We start from the raw sequence: 19965 nt of genomic DNA, 5'->3' as shown, positions 1-19965 counted from the left end.
GAAAGAAGTAGGCTAGTTTTTGCTAGATTAGATTCAAGGATTGGAGTTTTACTGGAACTTTGTTTCAGTGAAATTTCTGTACCTGGGGCTCATCAGATCATTCCAAATACAATTGAAGAGTTTCACATAGATTTCTTTAACTTATTTTGATTTGACCCAACTGAGGCTCCATTTGAAAGGTACTAAGTCTTGTTCTCTATTTTTCTGGACAAGTTCCATGAGGCAGGGATAATTTTCTTGCTGTATCTCCAGTGCTGAGACAGTTCTAGACCTACACTAGGTGCATAATAAATACGCATTAAATACTGAATGAAATAAATGGGCGTTGCTGTCAAGTGCATTTAACATGTTTCTGCCAATCCTTCCCCAGTGTGCATTTACCAAATGCTGGGAAGGTCCTGAGAGATTTTGATTTTAGTAATTTTAGCCACTAGAAACAAAACAGAATTTGTCTCTGAAAGGATTTGTCTACAACTGTCTGCAGAGAAAACTTTCCTAAATCAGGCATGGCAAGCTGACCTATGAAGTGGATCTACTGTCTAACCCTTAGAGATCATTTTAGTGACTTGAGATCATTTTAGTGACTGAATTCAAAGGGATAGTATGGACTGTGAACTTCCTAAGGTGCTGAGAGGAATAGAACTCAAGAGTCGAGGCTTTGAGTGAAGTAGGGGCTTAAACACTAGTCGTTCCTATAACTGCCCCTAAAAATTTTGTCAAACAGCCATTAAGAAATAAGGAGAGAATGCAGAATATGACTGTTTGTAGACCAGGTTTTGAGCTATGTAGTAGCTCTCCTGTAAGCTTTAGGGATGGCGGTAAGGTGGAGGGAGGTGTCTGTGGATGTCATTAAACCTAGGGGGACTTCATTAAATAAAACAATGTTAGAAGATCCTTTGCCTCCTAAATTGGTATATTTACATTTTGCTTTTCAGAGGTGAGGGTAGCAGCATGAAGGGGCCTGTGAATGTTCTTAGAAGAGGCTTTCACCTGTCATGGTGCTTTACAGGTTAGGTGTTTGTGAAAACCTGAAAGAGAATGGCTAAACAGGATAATTAAGCCACCTTTTTGAGGCTGGTCCTGGGAGCTCTGCCACCTCTACTTGCACCTGGTAGGCACCTGCCAGCAAATTGACCTTCTTACTTGGCTGTTACCTCAAGAGCATTACTGTGGTGCCACACCCAACACAGGGATTCTGAACCCAGTCAAGTACAGAAAGGAAGGCATTTCTCACAAGGATCACATATTCATTTTGTTTCCTCTTGGCTTTTGAAATCTTTACACAGTAAATATATTACAAACCATATTCCACAAGTTGATTTGCAAAGATAAAATCTCATTCCTTTCTTATTATAATGCTGAGACAAATTACATTTAAACATCATGTACTTTAACTTACATCTCACATTTAACTGTACAAAAAGGCAAATGAAACAAAACAATATTAGAATGTTAGCATTAGGAATAGCTTTGGAGATTAATTGGTCCAGCCCCTGCTTTTCAGATGAAATATATAAGGTCAGAAGTGAACAGAAGTGCTCAGTAATACAAGTTAAGCAGCATAGTATTTTACCCATAATTAGTAATGTGAAGAAAAAAAATGTTGCCTGCTATTCCAGTTCTGCAAGGATTAAGCCATTAGCTACTGCAGTTGCTCATGGACAGTGCACCCCGAGGGGAATTCAAGATGGAGAAAACCAGGAAGTACGTTGTGCTTTGGATATATAGGCCCCTAGATAGTTAAGATGCATATCTAAGGAAAAATATCTTTCATACTTAGAAAAGCAATAAAATCATTAACTTGAGATGTCTGTTCTTTGGGATTAGCAGTAATCTTTTGATATTTAACTACATGTCTGCTTTTTTTTTCCAGCAAAAAATTCATGTATATCCTGACTGTTGCCTTACCTCCTCGGAGCCATTCCTCAGAGCTGAGAGACTGTTTCCTGGGCTGTAGTCCTCAGAAAGTTCACAGAATAAAACTTAACTCACAACTTTTACCTTGTGAGTTTTTCTTTCAGTGGGCAGTATATACATTATTACATAGTATATATATATAGTTAATATATACATAATTTAAACACATATTTCCCATAGATAACTGATGTTTAGAGAAACGCACAGATTTCTTGCAGTTAGAAAGTCACACACATCAAATATTTTTTAATCACACTGTTCACTGACATACTCCTTTCTGGGGGGGAAAAAAAGAAATGAGAATTTTTTTCTTGTGATGGGAAATTTTGATTCTAAGAATGGTTGATTCCCAAGCAATTGATTTCTAGTTCTCCTTTAAAATTTACTTCCTCAGAAACCCAAGAAATAATAGAGATTGCTAAAATTTTAGCTAAGCAAAGCATTGAGCAACTTTTCATATTTTCAGGGGCTATTTGTCTTTCTTTTTTGTTTTGTTGATGTAGGTGTATGTCCTTTGCCTGTATTTTGTGAGGTGAGCAGCAGTTGTCTTTGAATTTTTAAGTCTCAAGCCATTTACCCTTTGCCTGTGATATAAGTTGCAATTTTTTCTTTCATTTTTCTTTGCTTATACTGTTTTTCTATCTTGTATGATTTTAAATTGAAAGTCAAGTTGATGTCCAGTTCACTCTTTATATTTATCAAGGTAAATGGGGAAGAATATATTTTAAAACCCAGAATTACACAGAAATTAGCAGTAGTCTTATACAAATCTATTGTTAAATATCCAGAAAGATTTGATATTTTTTAGAGATCATTAGAGTGGCCGATAATATTATACCAAATAAAGTTTTGATCTATAAGGATGTGGATGCATTAAAGATTCCAGGGCTACTTATTTAGAAGGTGTCAGTACATGTTTATTGTAGGGGAATAAAATGTGCCACCTGGAAATGTGTCTCATTGGCATGAGGATTATTAGGCTGATTATTATTATTTTTTAAGTAAAGTTATTTATTTTTGGCTGCATTGGATCTTCGTTGCTGCATGCGGGCTTTCTCTAGTTACTAGTTTCTCTAGTTACTGCGAGTGGGGGCTACTCTTCGTTGTGGTGTGCAGGCTTCTCATTGCTTCTCATTCTCTTGTAGCAGAGCACGGGCTCTAAGTGCATCGGCTTCAGTAGCTGTGGCATGCAGGCTCAGTAGCTGTGTCTCTCAGGCTCTAGAGCTCAGGCTCAGTAGTTGTGGCGCACGGGCTTAGTTGCTCCACGGCATGTGGAATCTTCCCAGACCAGGGCTCGAACCCATGTCCCCTGCGTTGGCAGGCGGATTCTTAACCACTGCACCACCAGGGAAGCCCTAGGCTGATTATTTTTAAGAAACAGAAAGCTCAGGAAGTTTTTTCTTGTTACCACCCTCTTAGCTGCTTAAAAAAATTTAGATAAAGTGATTGTTCCTGGAATAGGACTATAACCAGAGATATGTGTAAAGAATATGGGCTAAAGTGGTGGGAGCGGTGTGTGTGTGGGAACTTGGCAGGGCCTAGAGATCAGAGTCTACTCTGAGTCTCATTGTCTCTGCCTGGCCCAGCAAGCATTTTTCAAACATTTGTTTTTCCACCTCCATGTAAATTACCTTCCTCCCCTTTAAAGTCCCAAACCACTACCCCCAACATCCTACTTCATCTTTAGCTGAAAGTGGTATTTAAGGGGAGTGCTCTGACCATTTTGGGAGTTACTCAGTTTTCCTGGGTTTCTCCCACATAAACATGTTATTAAAATTGGTTTGATATTCTCCTGTTAATCTGTCTGATGTCAATTTAATTCTTAGACCAGCTATAAGAATTTCTAGAGGGAAATTTTTCCTCCCTGACATTATTAGCTTGATAAATTATTAAAAGTCATGTTTTCTTAGTTAATTTAGTGTATTCTGAATTGATACAAAAGTAAGCTAGTTACTTTTATGATAAAAATTATTTTTATTCAAATTTTAGTATTTTAAAATTAATAACATAGGTCAAAGCGCTTTTGAAATAGAGCTTAGGAAATATCCAAAGCTTAATTATTTTTCCAGCTATTTCTCTTGAATAGTATTGACCCATCTCCCCTATAATCATTTAATACCATTTTTAAAACATTTATTTATTTATTTGGCTGTGCTGGGTCTTTAGTTGCAGCATGCAGGATCTTCATTGCCTCTTCATTGCAGCGTGCGGGATCTTTGGTTGTGGCATGCAGGCTCTTTGTTGTGGCATGCGGGATCTAGTTCCCTGACCAGGGATCCAGCCTGGGCCCCCTGCATTGGGAGCATGGAGTCTTAACCGCTGGACCACCACGGAAGTACCAATGCCTTTTTTTTTTTTTTTGCGGTACGTGGGCCTCTCACTGTTGTGGCCTCTCCCATTGCGGAGCACAGGCTCCAGACGCGCAGGCCCAGCGGCCATGGCTCACGGGCCCAGCCGCTCTGTGGCATGTGGGATCCTCCCGGACCGGGGCACGAACCCGTGTTCCCCGCATCGGCAGGCGGACTCTCAACCACTGCGCCACCAGGGAAGCCCCCCAATGCCTTTTTAATAAACAGAAATTAATTTATTTTTCTTTGAGAAAGTGAAAACTGATATACCGTATAAAGAAACATATATAAAGATTAGCAGAACATGACTTAAAATATTAACAATGGTTACCACTGAGTAGTATAATTAATGTGATTTTTCTTCATATCTTCTCCCTGCATTTTCCAAATTTGCCCTAATGAGCCCATTCTTATTATAAACATTTGAAAAACAAATGACCAACTTACAAACAGAAATCCTAGGCAACACTTTTTTCCTTTAAATAGTTAGACTACTTATAAATCCTAAGTGTAGTTTCCCCCCGACTGGGTAATGTGTGCTTTCAGCACAAGAAAGGAGAGTGAAGGGGTGACCGTAATCCAAGCTAAGAAGAGGGTGCTTCAGTAGGTACTGGGAGAGCTTCAGCATCTTCAAGTGCACATGTCTGCATCTCTGTGAAGTCACTTCAAAGATCTTATGAGTCTCAGATCTTATGCTGTTGAAATGAATTGGCTCCTTCCCAATCAACATTTTAATTGGAGGTGTTCTCCAACTTTGTAGTACTTTGTCAAGGAAGGACACTGAAATAACAAGATATTTTTATTTAGATGACAGTGTGGTCAACAACTGAACTACCCAGAATTTATATGCTGATAATCATGATGCAAGCATTACACATAAATTACAAGTTTTAAAAGAAGTGTTTACTTGGACTTCCCTGGTGGCACAGTGGTTACGAATCCACCTGCCAGTGCAAGGGACACAGGTTCGAGCCTTGGTCTGGGAATATCCCACATGCCATGGAGCAACTAAGCCCATGAGTCACAACTACTGAGCCTGTGCTCTAGAGCCTGTGAACCACAACTACTGATCCTACACACCTAGAGCTCATGCTCCACAACAAGAGAAGCCACCGCAATGAGAAGCCTGCGCACGGCAACAAAGAGTAGCCCCTGCTCAGCACAACTAGAGAAAAGCCCACATGCAGCAACGAAGACCCAACGCAGCCAAAAATAAAAAAAAAAAAATTTAAAAGAAGAATTGAGCAACTAAATAAAAAGAGCCTCATTCTGGAACACACACAGGTCCCTCATAACACATAAAATGATTCCTTGAGTCTCTTTTCTGATTGATGGTTTTGTTAGAGGAAATAAACAGGAGCTCGAGGTCTGGAGGACGGTCAGCTTCAGATAGCATGTCCTCCTCCCCTACTCGCAGTAAGATCGAAAGAAGTTACTGTACAGTTCAAGATATCCAAATGCTCCCTTGGCCATGCTGAAGCCTCTCCTGTTTCTCAAGGCCAGGAAGAGGACACCCCTGATGAGGCTCATCAGCTCACCTGTCACTCACAGTTATTACTGCCACTGCATCCCTCCTCATTGTTCTCCTTCCACCTCACAAGACTTCCCAACATCATGTGTTACCTGCATCACTGAATATTCTCATGTCCTTTAACATGGTGCTGTGACACTGGAGATGGCTATATTGCCCTCTCTGCCCCTGCACCTGGTCTGGGTGCACAGGTCTTAATTTTTTACAGACTCTAATTCACTCCTTGTCAACCATATGTTGCCACAAATGATTAACCTTACTCCTGTGAAATACTGTGGCCAAAATTCCAATTTTAAAAGGGAAATTTGAGACTATTTCATTAAGGAATTCCTACCTGTTTTTAAAAAGGCAATCAACGGTCAATGTGCACAGATTGAGATGCACCTTGAGCAAATGCTTGGGTTCCAAAAGAAAAAGAAAAGCTTACTATTCTCAAAGGTTCAGAGCATATATGCACAAAAATGTAGGAAAGCTTTGAAAAGAAACTGCCTGTGCAGAGCACTGACAGTCATCACCCCAAAATCCCTGGAAACAACAATCCAAGAAAAAAACCACAAAGGCGTTTCCAGCTCCTGAAGTACATTCCATCTCCTTTGGTATCAGTGATCCAACTAGTGCCATAGCATATTCAAATCCTACTTTCATTTTCAACATTTGAGTTGTTGAAAACATTTTGAATTAGTTTATGTATTAGGTACCTGATATTTTCCTGATTTGTTTGCAGAGTATGAGGATGGACACCACTGCCTTCTTTGGGATGCAAATGGATAACTGCTTCTTTCAAGTTTTCATCTGTATTGTTGCTAATTGACAATGGAGAAAAATATTTTAAATATATAACTTTCAGTGTTGAAAGAAATTAGTAGCTTTCATTTTGAAATTTAGGCCATACTTTGCTTCAAGTTTCTCAAATCTTTGAAGATATCTAAAAAGAAAAACCAAATCCCACATTTCAAGTCTAAGTAAAAACTTGCATTAGGAAATAATAATAAAACCATCCTATACATTGTGTCAGAAGATTCTAAATTGCTTATAGACAAGTGTCCATACTTAAAATAACATTTCACTATTTCCAATGTAATTTTGATTAGTAAATATTGTTCACCACAATACTGTGACATTTAGGTAGGCTTCACAATGTGAATGGCTTTGCACTGCAATTTTACACAAGGCTTCTTTCTTTCTGTGTAGTGAAGATGTAAGTTTTGTTTTCTGTACCGTTAATACCCACAGTTAGGAGAGCAGCAGTAGTTTTCATGAAGGTATATGAGAACTGACAGTATACAGAAGTACTTAATTACTTTTAAATGTCAATAATAACAATCATGTGTAAATAACAATAAATAGAGTTAACTTTTCTGACATTCATCATATGTGAGAACCTGTGTTAAGTGAGGTAGAATCTATTATTTTCCCTATTTTGTAGGGAAGGAAAGTAGAGTTTAGACAGGATATGTATCTTGTTGAGGGTCTCATAGTAGTAAGTGAGTGTGAGCACAGGTCTTACCGATTGCAAAGCCCAGGGTCTTACCGCGTATGCTCCTCTGCCTTTGTGGGTCATTTAATTGGCACTTCACTTTACATAAATGAAATGATGAATCTTACAATACCAGTACCTTTAGATTTCAAGTCTAGGTTGGTATTAGGGATTTAAGAATGGAAGCACAAAGAGTTCACTCACTCCACCACTTCCCAGTACTTCCTCATTATTCCTCTTTACCCTCTCATGGAGGTTAGATGGTGGCACCACTTGAGACAAAGAGGAGACTGTGAGTCAGGAGCAAAGTGTCCACAGGATGAGGAAGGGCAACTTGAGATTCATGCATGAGGAAGCGTAGAGGGCTGGACAGCCACGTTGGATGGGCGTCCAAGGAGCAGTGACTAGGTGGTTAGGTGAGTAATGGCCTGAAAGTGGTCTTGGATGCTGAGTGGTACATGGGGCGTGAGAGGATACAATCTTAGTGAGTATGTGTTCAAAGAATGGCTGTGCAGGTGGTTGATGGTGGCTAATGTGAATACAGGGTAATGCAGCGAGCCTTTCCAGAGAGTGGCCTTAATAATTTTGAACTCTATGCATAATACTAATGAAGACTTCAGGCTTTATCTAAAAGTGGGCAAGGGGCTGTTTTGTATAGAAATTAGAGCGAATCAGAGGCAAAAACAACAGGTAAGGATTATTGAGCTCTGAATGGAGGAATCTATTATTTCTCAGTAATCAGTGCATGACTTATCTTGCTTAACATTTGTCACAAATTATTGAGGTAGTAAATACATAGTAAAATACCAAGTGTGCAGATAAGACCTTTTTTTTAAAAAAAACTAGTGAAATGTCAAGCCAGTGAGGTTATATCACAGAAAAAAACCTTGCATGAACAAACAGGAAAATTGTCACTAAACCTTAATAAGACAGAGGCCCTTACAGAAATATTATAATTCTCTTGTAGGCTAATAACTCAAAATAGAGTGAAACATGAGAGTTTGCCTACCATTCTCTAGAAAGATACTGACTCATTATACCAGAGTAGCTAAGACAAATCCAATAAAATAGAGGGACAAAAAAAGGATTATTGAAAGAAAGAGGAAATATTTCAACCCTGTACTATACACGGTTCTAGATACTGAAATTCAGTGATACAAAATCAGATTCAGAAATAGGCAAAGAAAATTTTCAACAGAATGTGTGAAAGGGTTCATGATTTTGCTTCAGATAACTCGGACTAGAGACTTAACTCTTAACAACTTCCCACTGATATGATTTTAAGCAAGTCACTGAATTTCTCTGCATCTCAGAAGCTTCTCTGCTTTGGGATAATAATATTATTGGGTCTACCTACTTCACAGAGTTGCTTTGAGAGCCAAAGAAGACCACAAATGGTAAAGCATTTTGTAAACAATGTTTTAGCTATTGCTATTCTTACTACTAGTCTTGACTACTGTAAAAGTGGAGATCAACAGTCATTAAATAAAAATTATTTTGAGTCCCTTATAGGTAGGCGGTCCCTGTTCACAAGTAGCTCATTGTCTGCGGAGGGGCATAGTGAGGAGTGTAGTGGAGACCAAGAAGACAAGAGAGAATTTAAAGAGTGTGAGAAAGGACAATTCAGGGAGAGGCAGGAAATGGCTAGATTGTTTGCAAGAAGTTCTGCTGTGATACTTTGTTTTTTTTAAAGTTTATATTGGCATCCTCTGTGCATATCAAAACTACAATTTCTGTAAAGCTTCTTTAGGAGACTGTATTTGCTTAGAACGTTTTCTATAGAAAACTGTTCATTTAAAGTTCAAACTGTTTCTCCTGGATATAGTTTGCTCATATCTCATTGACTTTGACCACACTGATTTTGTTATAATTAAATCAACTAGTACACAAGCTGTGTATGTTCTATTCCCAGTCAAAAACATTCCTTGGGCTTCCCTGATGGTGCAGTGGTTGAGAGTCCGCCTGCCGATGCAAGGGACACAGGTTTGTGCCCCGGTCCGGGAAGATCCCACATGCCGCAGAGCGGCTGGGCCCGTGAGCCATGGCCGCTGAGCCTGCGCGTCCGGAGCCTGTGCTCCGCAACGGGAGAGGCCACAACAGTGAGAGGCCAGTGTACTGCAAAAAAAAAACAAAACAAAACCCAAAAAACATTTCTTTATTTAGATCTTAATCCTTACAAGGATTTGGCAAGTTTAAAAAATAAATGGAGTTTATAAAAGATTATTACTAGTTTTTATTTTATTTTATTTATTTTCTTATACAACGGGCTTTTACTAGTCATCAATTTTATACACATCAGTGTATACATGTCAATCCCAATCTCCCAGTTCATCACACCAACACCCGCCCACCTCCGCCGCTTTCCCCCCTTGGTGTCTGTACGTTTTTTCTCTACTTATGAGTCTCAGTTTCTGCTCTGCAAACCGGTTCATCTGTACCACTTTCTAGGTTCCACATATATGCATTAATATACGTTATTGGTTTTTCTCTTTCTGACTTACTTCACTGTGTATGACAGTCTCTAGATGCATCCACGTCTCCACAAATGACCCAATTTCGTTCCTTTTTATGGCTGAGTAATATTCCATTGTATATATGTACCACAACTTCTTTATCCATTCATCTGTCAGTGGGCATTTAGGTTGCTTCCATGACCTGGCTATTGTAAATAGTGCTGCAATGAACATAGGGGTGCATGTGTCTTTTTGAATTATGGTTTTCTCTGGGTATATGCCCAGTAGTGGGATTGCTGGATCATATGGTAATTCAATTTTTAGTTTTTTAAGGAACTTCCATACTGTTCTCCATAGTGGCTGTATCAATTTACATTCCCACCAACAGTGCAAGAGGGTTCCCTTTTCTCCACACCGTCTCCAGCATTTTTTAGTTGTAGATTTTCTGATGATACCCATTCTAACCAGTGTGATGTGATACCTCATTGTACTTTTGATTTGCATTTCTCTAACAATTAGTGATGTTGAGCAGCTTTTCATGTGCCTCTAGGCCATCTGTATGTCTTCTTTGGAGAGATGTCTATTTAGGTCTTCTGCCCATTTTTGCATTGGGTTGTTTGTTTAATTAATATTGAGCTGCATGAGCTGTTTATATATTTTGGAGATTAATTATTTGTCCGTTGATTCGTTTCCAAATATTTTCTCCCATTCTGAGGGTTGTCTTTTTGTCTTGTTTATGGTTTCCTTTGCTGTGCAAAAGCTTTGAAGTTTCATTAGGTCTCATTTGTTTATTTTTGTTTTTATTTCCATGACTCTAGGAGATAGATCAAAAAATTTGTTGCTGTGATTTATGTCAAAGAGTGTTCTTCCTATGCTTTCCTCTAAGAGTTTTATAGTGCCCGGTCTTACATTTAGGTCTCTATTCCATTTTGAGTTTATTTTTGTGTACAGTGTTAGGAAGTGTTCTAACTTCATTCTTTTACATGTAGCTGTCCAGTTTTCCCAGCACCACTTATTGAAGACACTGTCTTTTCTCCATTGTATATCCTTGCCTCCTTTGTCATAGGTTAGTTGACCATAGGTGTGTGGGTTTATCTCTGGGCTTTCTATCCTGTTCCATTGATCTATATTTCTGTTTTTGTGCCAGTACCATATTGTCTTGATTACTGTAGCTTTGTAATATAGTCTGAAGTCAGGGAGTCTGATTCCTCCAGCTCTGCTTTTTTCCCTCAAGACTGCTTTGGCTATTCAGGGTCTTTGTGTTTCCATACAAATTTTAAGATTTTTTGTTCCAGTTCTGTAAAAAATGCCATTGGTAATTTGATAGGGATTGCATTGAATCTGTAGATTGCTTTGGGTAGTATAATCATTTTCACAATATTGATTCTTCCAATCCAAGAACATGGTATATCTCTCCAACTGTTGGTATCATCTTTAATTTATTTTATCAATGTCTTATAGTTTTTGGCATACAGTTCTTTTGTCTCCCTATGTAGGTTTATTCCTAGGTATTTTATTCTTTTTGTTGCAATGGTAAATGGGAGTGTTTCCTTAATTTCTGTTTCAGATTTTTCATCATTAGTGTATATGAATGCAAGAGAGTTCTGTGCATTAATTTTGTATCCTGCAACTTTACCACATTCATTGATTAGCTCTAGTAGTTTTCTGGTGGCATCTTTAGGGAACTTTACATATAGTATCATGTCATCTGCAGTGACAGTTTTACTTCTTTTCCATTTTGTATTCCTTTTATTTCTTTTTCTTCTCTGATTGCTGTGTCTAGGACTTCCAAAACTATGTTGAGTAATAGTGGTGTGAGTGGACATCCTTATCTTGTTCCTGATCTTAGAGGAAATGCTTTCAGTTTTTCACCATTGAGGATGATGTTGGCTGTGGGTTTGTCATATATGGCCTTTACTATGTTGAGGTAGGTTCCCTCTATGCTTACTTTCTGGAGGGTTTTTATCATAAATGAGTGTTGAATTTTGTCAAAAGCTTTTTCTGCATCTATTGAGATGATCATATGGTTTTTCTTCTTCAATTTGTTAATATGGTGTATCACATTGATTGATTTGCGTATATTGAAGAATTCTTGCATCCCTGGGATAACTGCTGCTTGATCACGGTTTATGATCCTTTTAATGTGTCGTTGGATTCTGTTTGCTAGTATTTTGTTGTGGATTTTTGCATCTATATTCATCAGTGATATTGGTCTGTAATTTTCTTTGTTTTGTAGTATCTTTGTCTGGTTTTGGTATCAGGGTGATGGTGACCTCGTAGAATGAGTTTGGGAGTATTCCTTCCTCTGCAATTTTTTGGAAGAGTTTGAGGTCCTGGACTTTTGTTTGTTGGAAGATATTTAATCCCAGTTTCAATTTCATTACTTGTGATTAGTGTATTATTACACTAAATCAAATTAAATATTAGAAATATTTAATATTAAAAATATTAAATATTAGAAATATTTAATATTTCTTCCTGGTTCAGTCTTGGAAGGTTATACCGTTCTGAGAATTTGTCCATTTCTTCCAGGTTGTCCATTTTATTGGCATAGAGTTGCGTGTAGCAGTCTCTTAGGATACTTTGTATTTCTGCAGTCTGTTGTAACTTCTCCTTTTTCATTTCTAATTTTATTGATTTGAATCCTCTCCCTCTTTTTCTTCAGGAGTCTAACTAATGGTTTATCAATTTTGTTTATCTTCTCAAAGAACCATCTTTTAGTTGTATTGGTCTTTGCTATTGTTTTCTTTGTTTCTATTTCATTTATTTCTGCTCTGATCTTGATGATTTCTGTCCTTCTGCTAACATTGGGTTTTGTTTGTTCTTCTTTCTCTACTTCCTTTAGGTTTAACGTTAGATTGTTTATTTGAGATTCTTCTTGTTTCTTGAGGTAGACTTGTAAAAGTATAAACTTCCCTCTTAGAACTGCTTTTGCTGCATCCCATAGGTTTTGGATTGTCGTGTTTTCATTGTCATTTGTCTCTAGGTAATTTTTGATTTCCTCTTTGATTTCTTCAGTGATCTCTTGGTTATTTAGTAATGTATTGTTTAGCCTCCATGTATTTGTGTTTTTTACGTTTTTTTCCCTGTAACTGATTTCTAATCTCATAGCATTGTGGTCAGAAAAGATGCTTGATATGATTTCAATTTTCTTAAATTTACTGAAGTTTGATTTATGACCCAAGATATGATCTATCCTGGAGAATGTTCCGTGTGCACTCGTGAAGAAAGTATAATCTGCTGTTTTTGGATGGAATGTCCTATAAATATCAATTAAATCTATCTGGTCTATTGTGTCATTTAAAGCTTGTGTTTCCTTATTAATTTTCTGTTTGGATGATCTGTCCATTGGTGTTAGTGAGGTGTTAAAGTCCCCCACTATTATTGTGTTACTGTCAATTTCCTCTTTTAGAGCTGTTAGCAGTTGCCTTATGTATTGAGGTGCTCCTATGTTGGGTGCATATATATTTATAATTGTTATATCTTCTTCTTGGATTGATCCCTTGAATATTACGTAGTGTCCTTCCTTGTCTCTTATAACATTCTGTATTTTAAAGTCTATTTTATCTGATATGAGTATTGCTACTCCAGCTTTCTTTTGATTCCCATTTACATGGAATATCTTTTTCCATCCCCTCACTTTCAGTTTGTATGTTTCCCTAAGCCTGAAGTGGGTCTCTTGTAGACAGCATATATATGGGTCTTGTTTTTGTATCCATTCAGCAAGCCTGTGTCTTTTGGTTGGAGCATTTAATCCATTCATGTTTAAGGTAATTATCGATATGTATGTTCCTATTTCCATTTTCTTTATTGTGTTGGGTTTGTTTTTGTAGGTCCTTTTCCTCTCTTGTGTTTCCCACTTAGATAAATTCCTTTAGCATTTGTTGTAGAGCTGGTTTGGTGGTGCTGAATTCTTTTAGCTTTTGCTCGTCTGTAAAGGTTTGGATTTCTCCATGGAATCGGAATGAGATCATTGCTGGATAGAGTATCTTGGTTGTAGGTCCTTCCCTTTCCTCACTTTAAGTATATCATACCACTCCCTTCTGGCTTGTAGAGTGTCTGCTGAGAAATCAGCTGTTAACCTTATGGGAGTTCCCTTGTATGTTATTTGTCGTTTTTCCCTTGCTGCTTTCAATAATTTTTCTTTGTATTTAATTCTTGCCAATTTGATTACTCTGTGTCTTGGTGTGTTTCTCCTTGGGTTTATCCTGTATTGGACTCTCTGCACTTCCTGGACTTGGGTGGCTACTTCCCTTCCCATGTTAGGGAAGTTTTCCATTATAATCTCTTCAAATATTTTCTCCGGTCCTTTCTCTCTCTCTTCTCCTTCTGAGACCCCTATAACGCAAATGTTCTTGCGTTTAATGTCCCAGAGGTCTCTTCAGCTGTCTTCATTTCTTTTCATTCTTTTTTCTTTATTCTGTTCTGCAGCAGTGAATTCCACCATTCTGTCTTCCAGCTCACTTATCCATTCTGCCTCAGTTATTCTGCTATTGATTCCTTCTAGTGTATTTTTCATTTCAGTCATTGTATTGTTCATCTGTGTTTGCTTGTTCTTTAATTCTTCTAGATCTTTGTTAAACATTTCTTGCATCTTCTCGATCTTTGCCTCCATTCTTTTTCTGAGGTCCTGGATCATCTTCACTATCATTATTCTGAATTCTCTTTCTGGAAGATTGCCTCTCTCCATTTCATTTAGTTGTTTTTCTGGGGTTTTATCTTGTTCTTCATCTGGTACATAGCCCTCTGCCTTTTCATCTTGTCTATCTTTCTGTGAATGTGGTTTTTGTTCCACATGCTGCAGGATTGTAGTTCTTCTTGCTTCTGCTGTCTGCCCTCTGGTGGATGAGGCTATCTAAGAGGCTTGTGCACGTTTCCTGATGGGAGGGTCTGGTGGTGGGTAGAGCTGGCTGTTGCTCTGGTGGGCAGAGCTCAGTAAAACTTTAATCTGCTTGTCTGCTGATGGGTAGGGCTGGGTTCCCTCCCTGTTGGTTTTTGGCCTAAGGCGACCCAACACTGGAGCCTAGCCGGGCTCTTTGGTGGAGCTAATGGTGGATTCTGGGAGGGCTCACACCAAGGAGTGCTTCTCAGAACTTCTGCTGCCAGTGTCTTTGTCCTCACAGTGAGGCACAGCCACCCCCCACCTCTGCAGGAGACCCTCCAACACTAGCAGGTAGGTCTGGTTCAGTCTCCTATGGGGTCACTGCTCCTTCTTCTGGGTCCCAATGTAGACACTACTTTGTGTGTGCCGTCCAAGAGTGGAGTCTCTGTTTCCCCCTGTCCTGTCAAAATGCTGCAATCAAATCCCGCTAGCCTTCAAAGTGTAATTATCTAGGAATTCCTCCTGCCATTGCCGGACCCCCAGATTCAGAAGCCTGACATGGGGCTCAGAATCTTCACTCCAATGGCTGGACTTCTGTGGTATAAGTGTTCTCCGGTTTGTGAGTCACCCACCCAGTGTGACTGGGTGGGATTTGATTTTATTGTGATTGCGCCCCTCCTACAGTCTCATTGTTGCTTCTCCTTTGTCTTTGCATGTGGGATATCTTTTTTGGTGAGTTCCAGTGTCTTCCTGTTGATGATTGTTCAGCAGTTAGTTTTGATTCCGGTGTTCTCGAAAGAGAGAGTGAGAGAGTGTCGTTCTACTCTGCCATCTTGACCCAATCTCAAAGATTATTATTTTTTAAAAATACCCATGCAAAACCTTAATTCTTCCACACTGACAGCCTGGGTATGTGTGCCAGTGGGACACACTTTCTAACTTCTAGTGCCCTGATAGGGTCAGTGTATAGAGGTTGGATTCTGAAATGTTTTAGCAAAACAAGGATACCAACATTCTCATCAACACCCTTGTAAAAATTCCTTCTATTTTCTCTTTTGCAAAATTTGAGTCCTTCATAAATTCTATGCTTTAAAAAAAAGTGTTCTTCTTATCATATATATTTCTTTAAAGAAAGTAACAGACACAAAATGGAATCATTTGATCCCAAGACTTAATTGCAGTTTTAACCTGCAGAAATTAATCTTAATCAACCAGTCTGAAATTTTCTGGTCAGCATCAATAAGGTAATCTGTTACGTAGGTCCTCTCCACCTCCCAGAGGAAGAAGAGGCAATCAATTTCATAAATCCTTGCTGTCTAACACCTCTGCCCTGCCTCCAAAGAAGATGTCCTGATTTAAAAATAATCTTCGTTTCCCGGAATAGCTCCTTTGCCCCACCCTTCTTTCTATGAAAACCTTCCGTTTGTACAACTCCTCTGTGCATCCTTCTAGTTGCTAAATGGGATGCTGCCCAATCCATGAATCTTTTAATACAGCCAATTAGATCTTCAAATTTACCCCGCTGAATTTTGTTGTTTTTAATAGTGTAAATCCTTCTTTATGCCTAATATGTGTCATCAGCCTTCTTTATAAGAATTATCACCTCTGTTTATGTAGTACTTCTTTTTTGAGGTTTTCTTTGTAAAAAATTAATCCCCCAAAACCTCAAATAAATAGAGTTGAGGGACCAGAAGGGGGAGTTCTCCTGCCCTAGGAAGACAAAAGAGACCAGCAGGCAGAAGAAAGACTCCTTTTCTTTCCTGGAAAGGGCTCAGCCAATGAAAACCCATGGACTCTTTGTTTACTACAGCCCTCCCAACTTCCTTTTCCTCCCAAGAAAATCACTCTCCTTCCCTTGTCATGCAGGGACTTGCATATGACTCACCATGGTTGCAGACTTCACATTGCTATTCTCTGCGGATCCCAAATAAACCCATTTTTGCTGGAGAAATAACTGGCAGTCTCTGTTTTAGGTCAACATCTTTTACATCTCTTTGGCTTCCAAGAAGCAGCAAATAGAGTTATAAACATATTCCAGGAGAATATGGCTGTACTTACCCTTTTTTGTGCTTTAGAATTATCAAACAGGAAACAATGATGGGTAAAATCAAGAGGATCATACCAAAGAACATGCCTAGGCAGTAAAACATGGTAATTAAATGCATGGAAAATATAACCTGTAGGTTTCAAACTGTGTCTCAATGAGTTTTTAAAAAGTAAGTATAGGGCTTCCCTGGTGGTGCAGTGGTTGAGAGTCTGCCTGCTGATGCAGGGGACACGGGTTCATGCCCCGGTCCGGGAAGATCCCACATGCCGCGGAACGGCTAGGCCCGTGAGCCATGGCTGCTGAGCCTGCGCGTCTGGAACCTGTGCTCCGCAACGGGAGAGGCCACAACAGTGAGAGGCCCGCGTACCGCAAAAAAAAAACAAACCAAAAAAAAACCAATAAAAAGTAAGTATAAATTCTGTTTTTTAAAACACCCCCCACAGGCTTATCTTTAAGATTTCCCCTCTGCTCCAGGTTTAATCTAGCATATTAGTCTTATTACCCCAGGGAAATAAATGAGCAGTGAGAGAGCAGTTTGTGACCTTTGTCCAACAGCAGCATTTCAATAAGTGGGTGAGAACAAGCACTGGAGCTCCTCTGCTCAGCTCGCCATGACCCTGCATGTCTCTTGTGTGAGACGCAAGGCACGAGCTACTCTATGCAGCAGACTCTACTGATTCTCTTAGAAACTCTACCACAAAACTATTCCTCTCACATAGGCAGATCACAGAAATGGGCTTAGAAAATTGGTCTTTGTGGCTTTCAATTTATGCAAATGGGCATGACTACCATCCTGAAGACTATTCCCAGGTTATAAACTAAAGAGCAAGTTGCCTTCTCCAGACACATTAAAATAGGAAGAATGGTTCTTTTTTTATAATGGTTCAAAGATAGTAAGGGAACTTTGATAAAGGACACTCAATCTATATGCATATAAGGATACCAGTTTTGCTACACTATGGCCTGAATTCATTATTCTTTTCTTTCTAATTAAAATTGCAGTCTAGGATATTTTGATCTCTCTTTTTACATTTCACTTACTATCAGTGGATACATACTGTTAAGGATGTTTCCTCAACAAACCCTTCATAAAACTTACCAGCTATGAGCTCATCACTCGTGCCTAAAAGGAAGCAAAAGCCACAAAAAACATCAGTCTGGCACACAATATGATCAAACAGGAGCTCTCTCTCAGCCAGTTATAATTCATCCTGATTTTTTTCTGTACAGATTCTTAATTTTTTTCTAATATAAAAAGCCATTGGTTTTACTCACACAATCTCATATTATTTTGTGTACTCATCAAAGTCTGTTTTTTTCTTTTAAAATTACTATTTTGTCATAAAAGTAGTATAATTAGAGCAGAAAGTTTATAAAACAGAACAAAAGAAAAATATCATCCATAATCCTACTATCCTGAAATATTTTAGTACATTCCCTTCTAGTACATTTTTTCATGCATCTAAGTTTTTACATAGTTATAGAATATCTATCTAATCTTTGAACAGTTGAATTAAGTGTTCAACATATGTTAACTTTTACAACCTTTGTTATTACCACAACCAACACTACTGCTACGTGTATAACATTATTAACACTTCATTATATTTTTAACGTATTTCTCATCTGTCTACTGCTTTCTTATTTACTTTTAAAAGTTCATAAGTTCTAAGTCAAATTTGTTGACCTTTTATAATTTTCTCTATCATATCAAAATTTTCCAAAAGTTGTTTTTCTTTTTCTAGCTGTTTTATCTTCTTTTTTTTCCTTTTCTACTTTAGCTTTCCTATGTTGACTTTTAAAATTTTAACTATTTATTACATCTGGTATTTATTGTAAGATATAAAGAAAGGTTCCAAATTTTTTCAGTGCTACGTATACTATTTGATCATCTTTTTCTTCCCCTTGGATTGATGATGTCTCCATTACTAGATTGTTTTCTGTAAGATACTTTAATTTCTATTTATACTAGCTCTATTTTATTAATATCTACTTTATTCCATTTTTAATAAAGATAAGTCTATTTTCGGTGATATAAAATGATTTCTGTATTGTGACTTTCTATTTTAATATCTGACAAGTCAGTCCCCCCAAATTATGTGAATTTTCTGTCTCTCATAGCTACATCGTTAGAATACTCAAAAGACATTCAGATATGCAGTGATCTTTTTGCCAAAGAAATGAATATAATTTGATATTAAGGGAGTATCAAGTTTATAATTTAGAAATATTATTTGCGAGTGAGCTTTGTTAATGCATTTAAGGCATTAACTGTAAAAAAATTTTATCTTGAACAATCTTGGTATTCAACCACATATTTTAAGTAAGAGTGATAAGAATGGGGGAGAAGAGAAGGCTAAGACTAATTTAGATTAAGGAAGGTTATTCATTATTCATTTTGCTCATCTGTTACTTGATGTGTACAAGTTTAAGGTTTAGGATTTTCTATTTTACATCACCCTCTAGTTGCCAGCAGAAGGCTACCCTTCTACAGATCTCAATGACACATGATTTCTACATCACTGTATCAAATGTACATGTTAAAATCCTGTAGTCTACACAGTGTGGGAGACTGGCCAGCTAGTCTCTGCAAGTTGGAAGGTGATCCCCGACTCATGCTGAAAACATTCTTGAAGGCCTGCTCTACCACTAATCTGCTACTGAATTTTAAGACCCAGAGGATGTAATCAAATTATTACTGTGCAATGTATGCAGCAATAGAGTGATAATGGGCAAAAAAGGTTCAGAGGAGTCCCTGAGGAGAGATGGATGGGTTAAGAAGTGTAAGGAGCAAGGCTTGCCTTATTCTCATTGCTAAGGGCTTTTGGGACTCTTACTGCACTCCTTAGCTCTTAGCTAATGCACACCATACGGCACACCACCACATTCAGTGTCAGTACAGATGAATGAATGAACAGTAACCAGGGCTGGGAAGGACCTACATTCCTTGCACTTGCACTTACGAGAGGTACATATGGCCAGAGGAGGGTCCCACAGGTCATCTTCCTGGCACTGACTCCAGGGACTGCCTTCCAGAGTATACCCATCTTCACACTCCAAAGTTACATTATCTCCAGAGTGATATACTTTTCTTATTTTCAGTTCCTTCTTGATTCCATTCATAATCTGTGAGAGGCTACATTTTACTTCTGAAATTAGAAAAAGAAAAAAAGAAATTGATATTTTATTGTTAGTTGAAACTTTTCTTTTAGCAAAGATGAGTCATGTCTTCCATCAAAAATTATTGATACCTCTCCTACAACATCTTATTATTTAAAATTCTCTGACTTCCCTTTTTATGTAAAGCAAGGGAATATAAATATACTGCTTATAATTATTTTAAATTATCATACCTTAAATTATTGTTAAC

The 19965-nt window shown here is 38.1% G+C and overlaps 1 protein-coding gene across 1 annotated transcript in view; it reads right to left on the bottom strand.

The window, feature by feature from the left end:
- The window catches only part of LOC103075190 (complement receptor type 1-like), a gene marked incomplete at its 5' end in the record, with an annotated part of 56623 nt that overhangs the window by 2725 nt on the left and 33933 nt on the right, over nucleotides 1-19965 (bottom strand). The window contains 2 exon segments of the mRNA XM_082931251.1: nucleotides 17695-17718; nucleotides 19559-19744. Coding sequence (XP_082787377.1) covers nucleotides 17695-17718; nucleotides 19559-19744 — 210 coding nt within the window.

The sequence above is a fragment of the Lipotes vexillifer genome, unplaced genomic scaffold (assembly GCF_000442215.2).
Source record: "Lipotes vexillifer unplaced genomic scaffold, Lipotes_vexillifer_v1.1 scaffold1250, whole genome shotgun sequence".
Lineage (NCBI taxonomy): Eukaryota > Metazoa > Chordata > Mammalia > Artiodactyla > Lipotidae > Lipotes > Lipotes vexillifer.
Note: the sequence above shows the minus strand (reverse complement) of the source record. Positions and strands in the feature narration are given on the sequence as shown.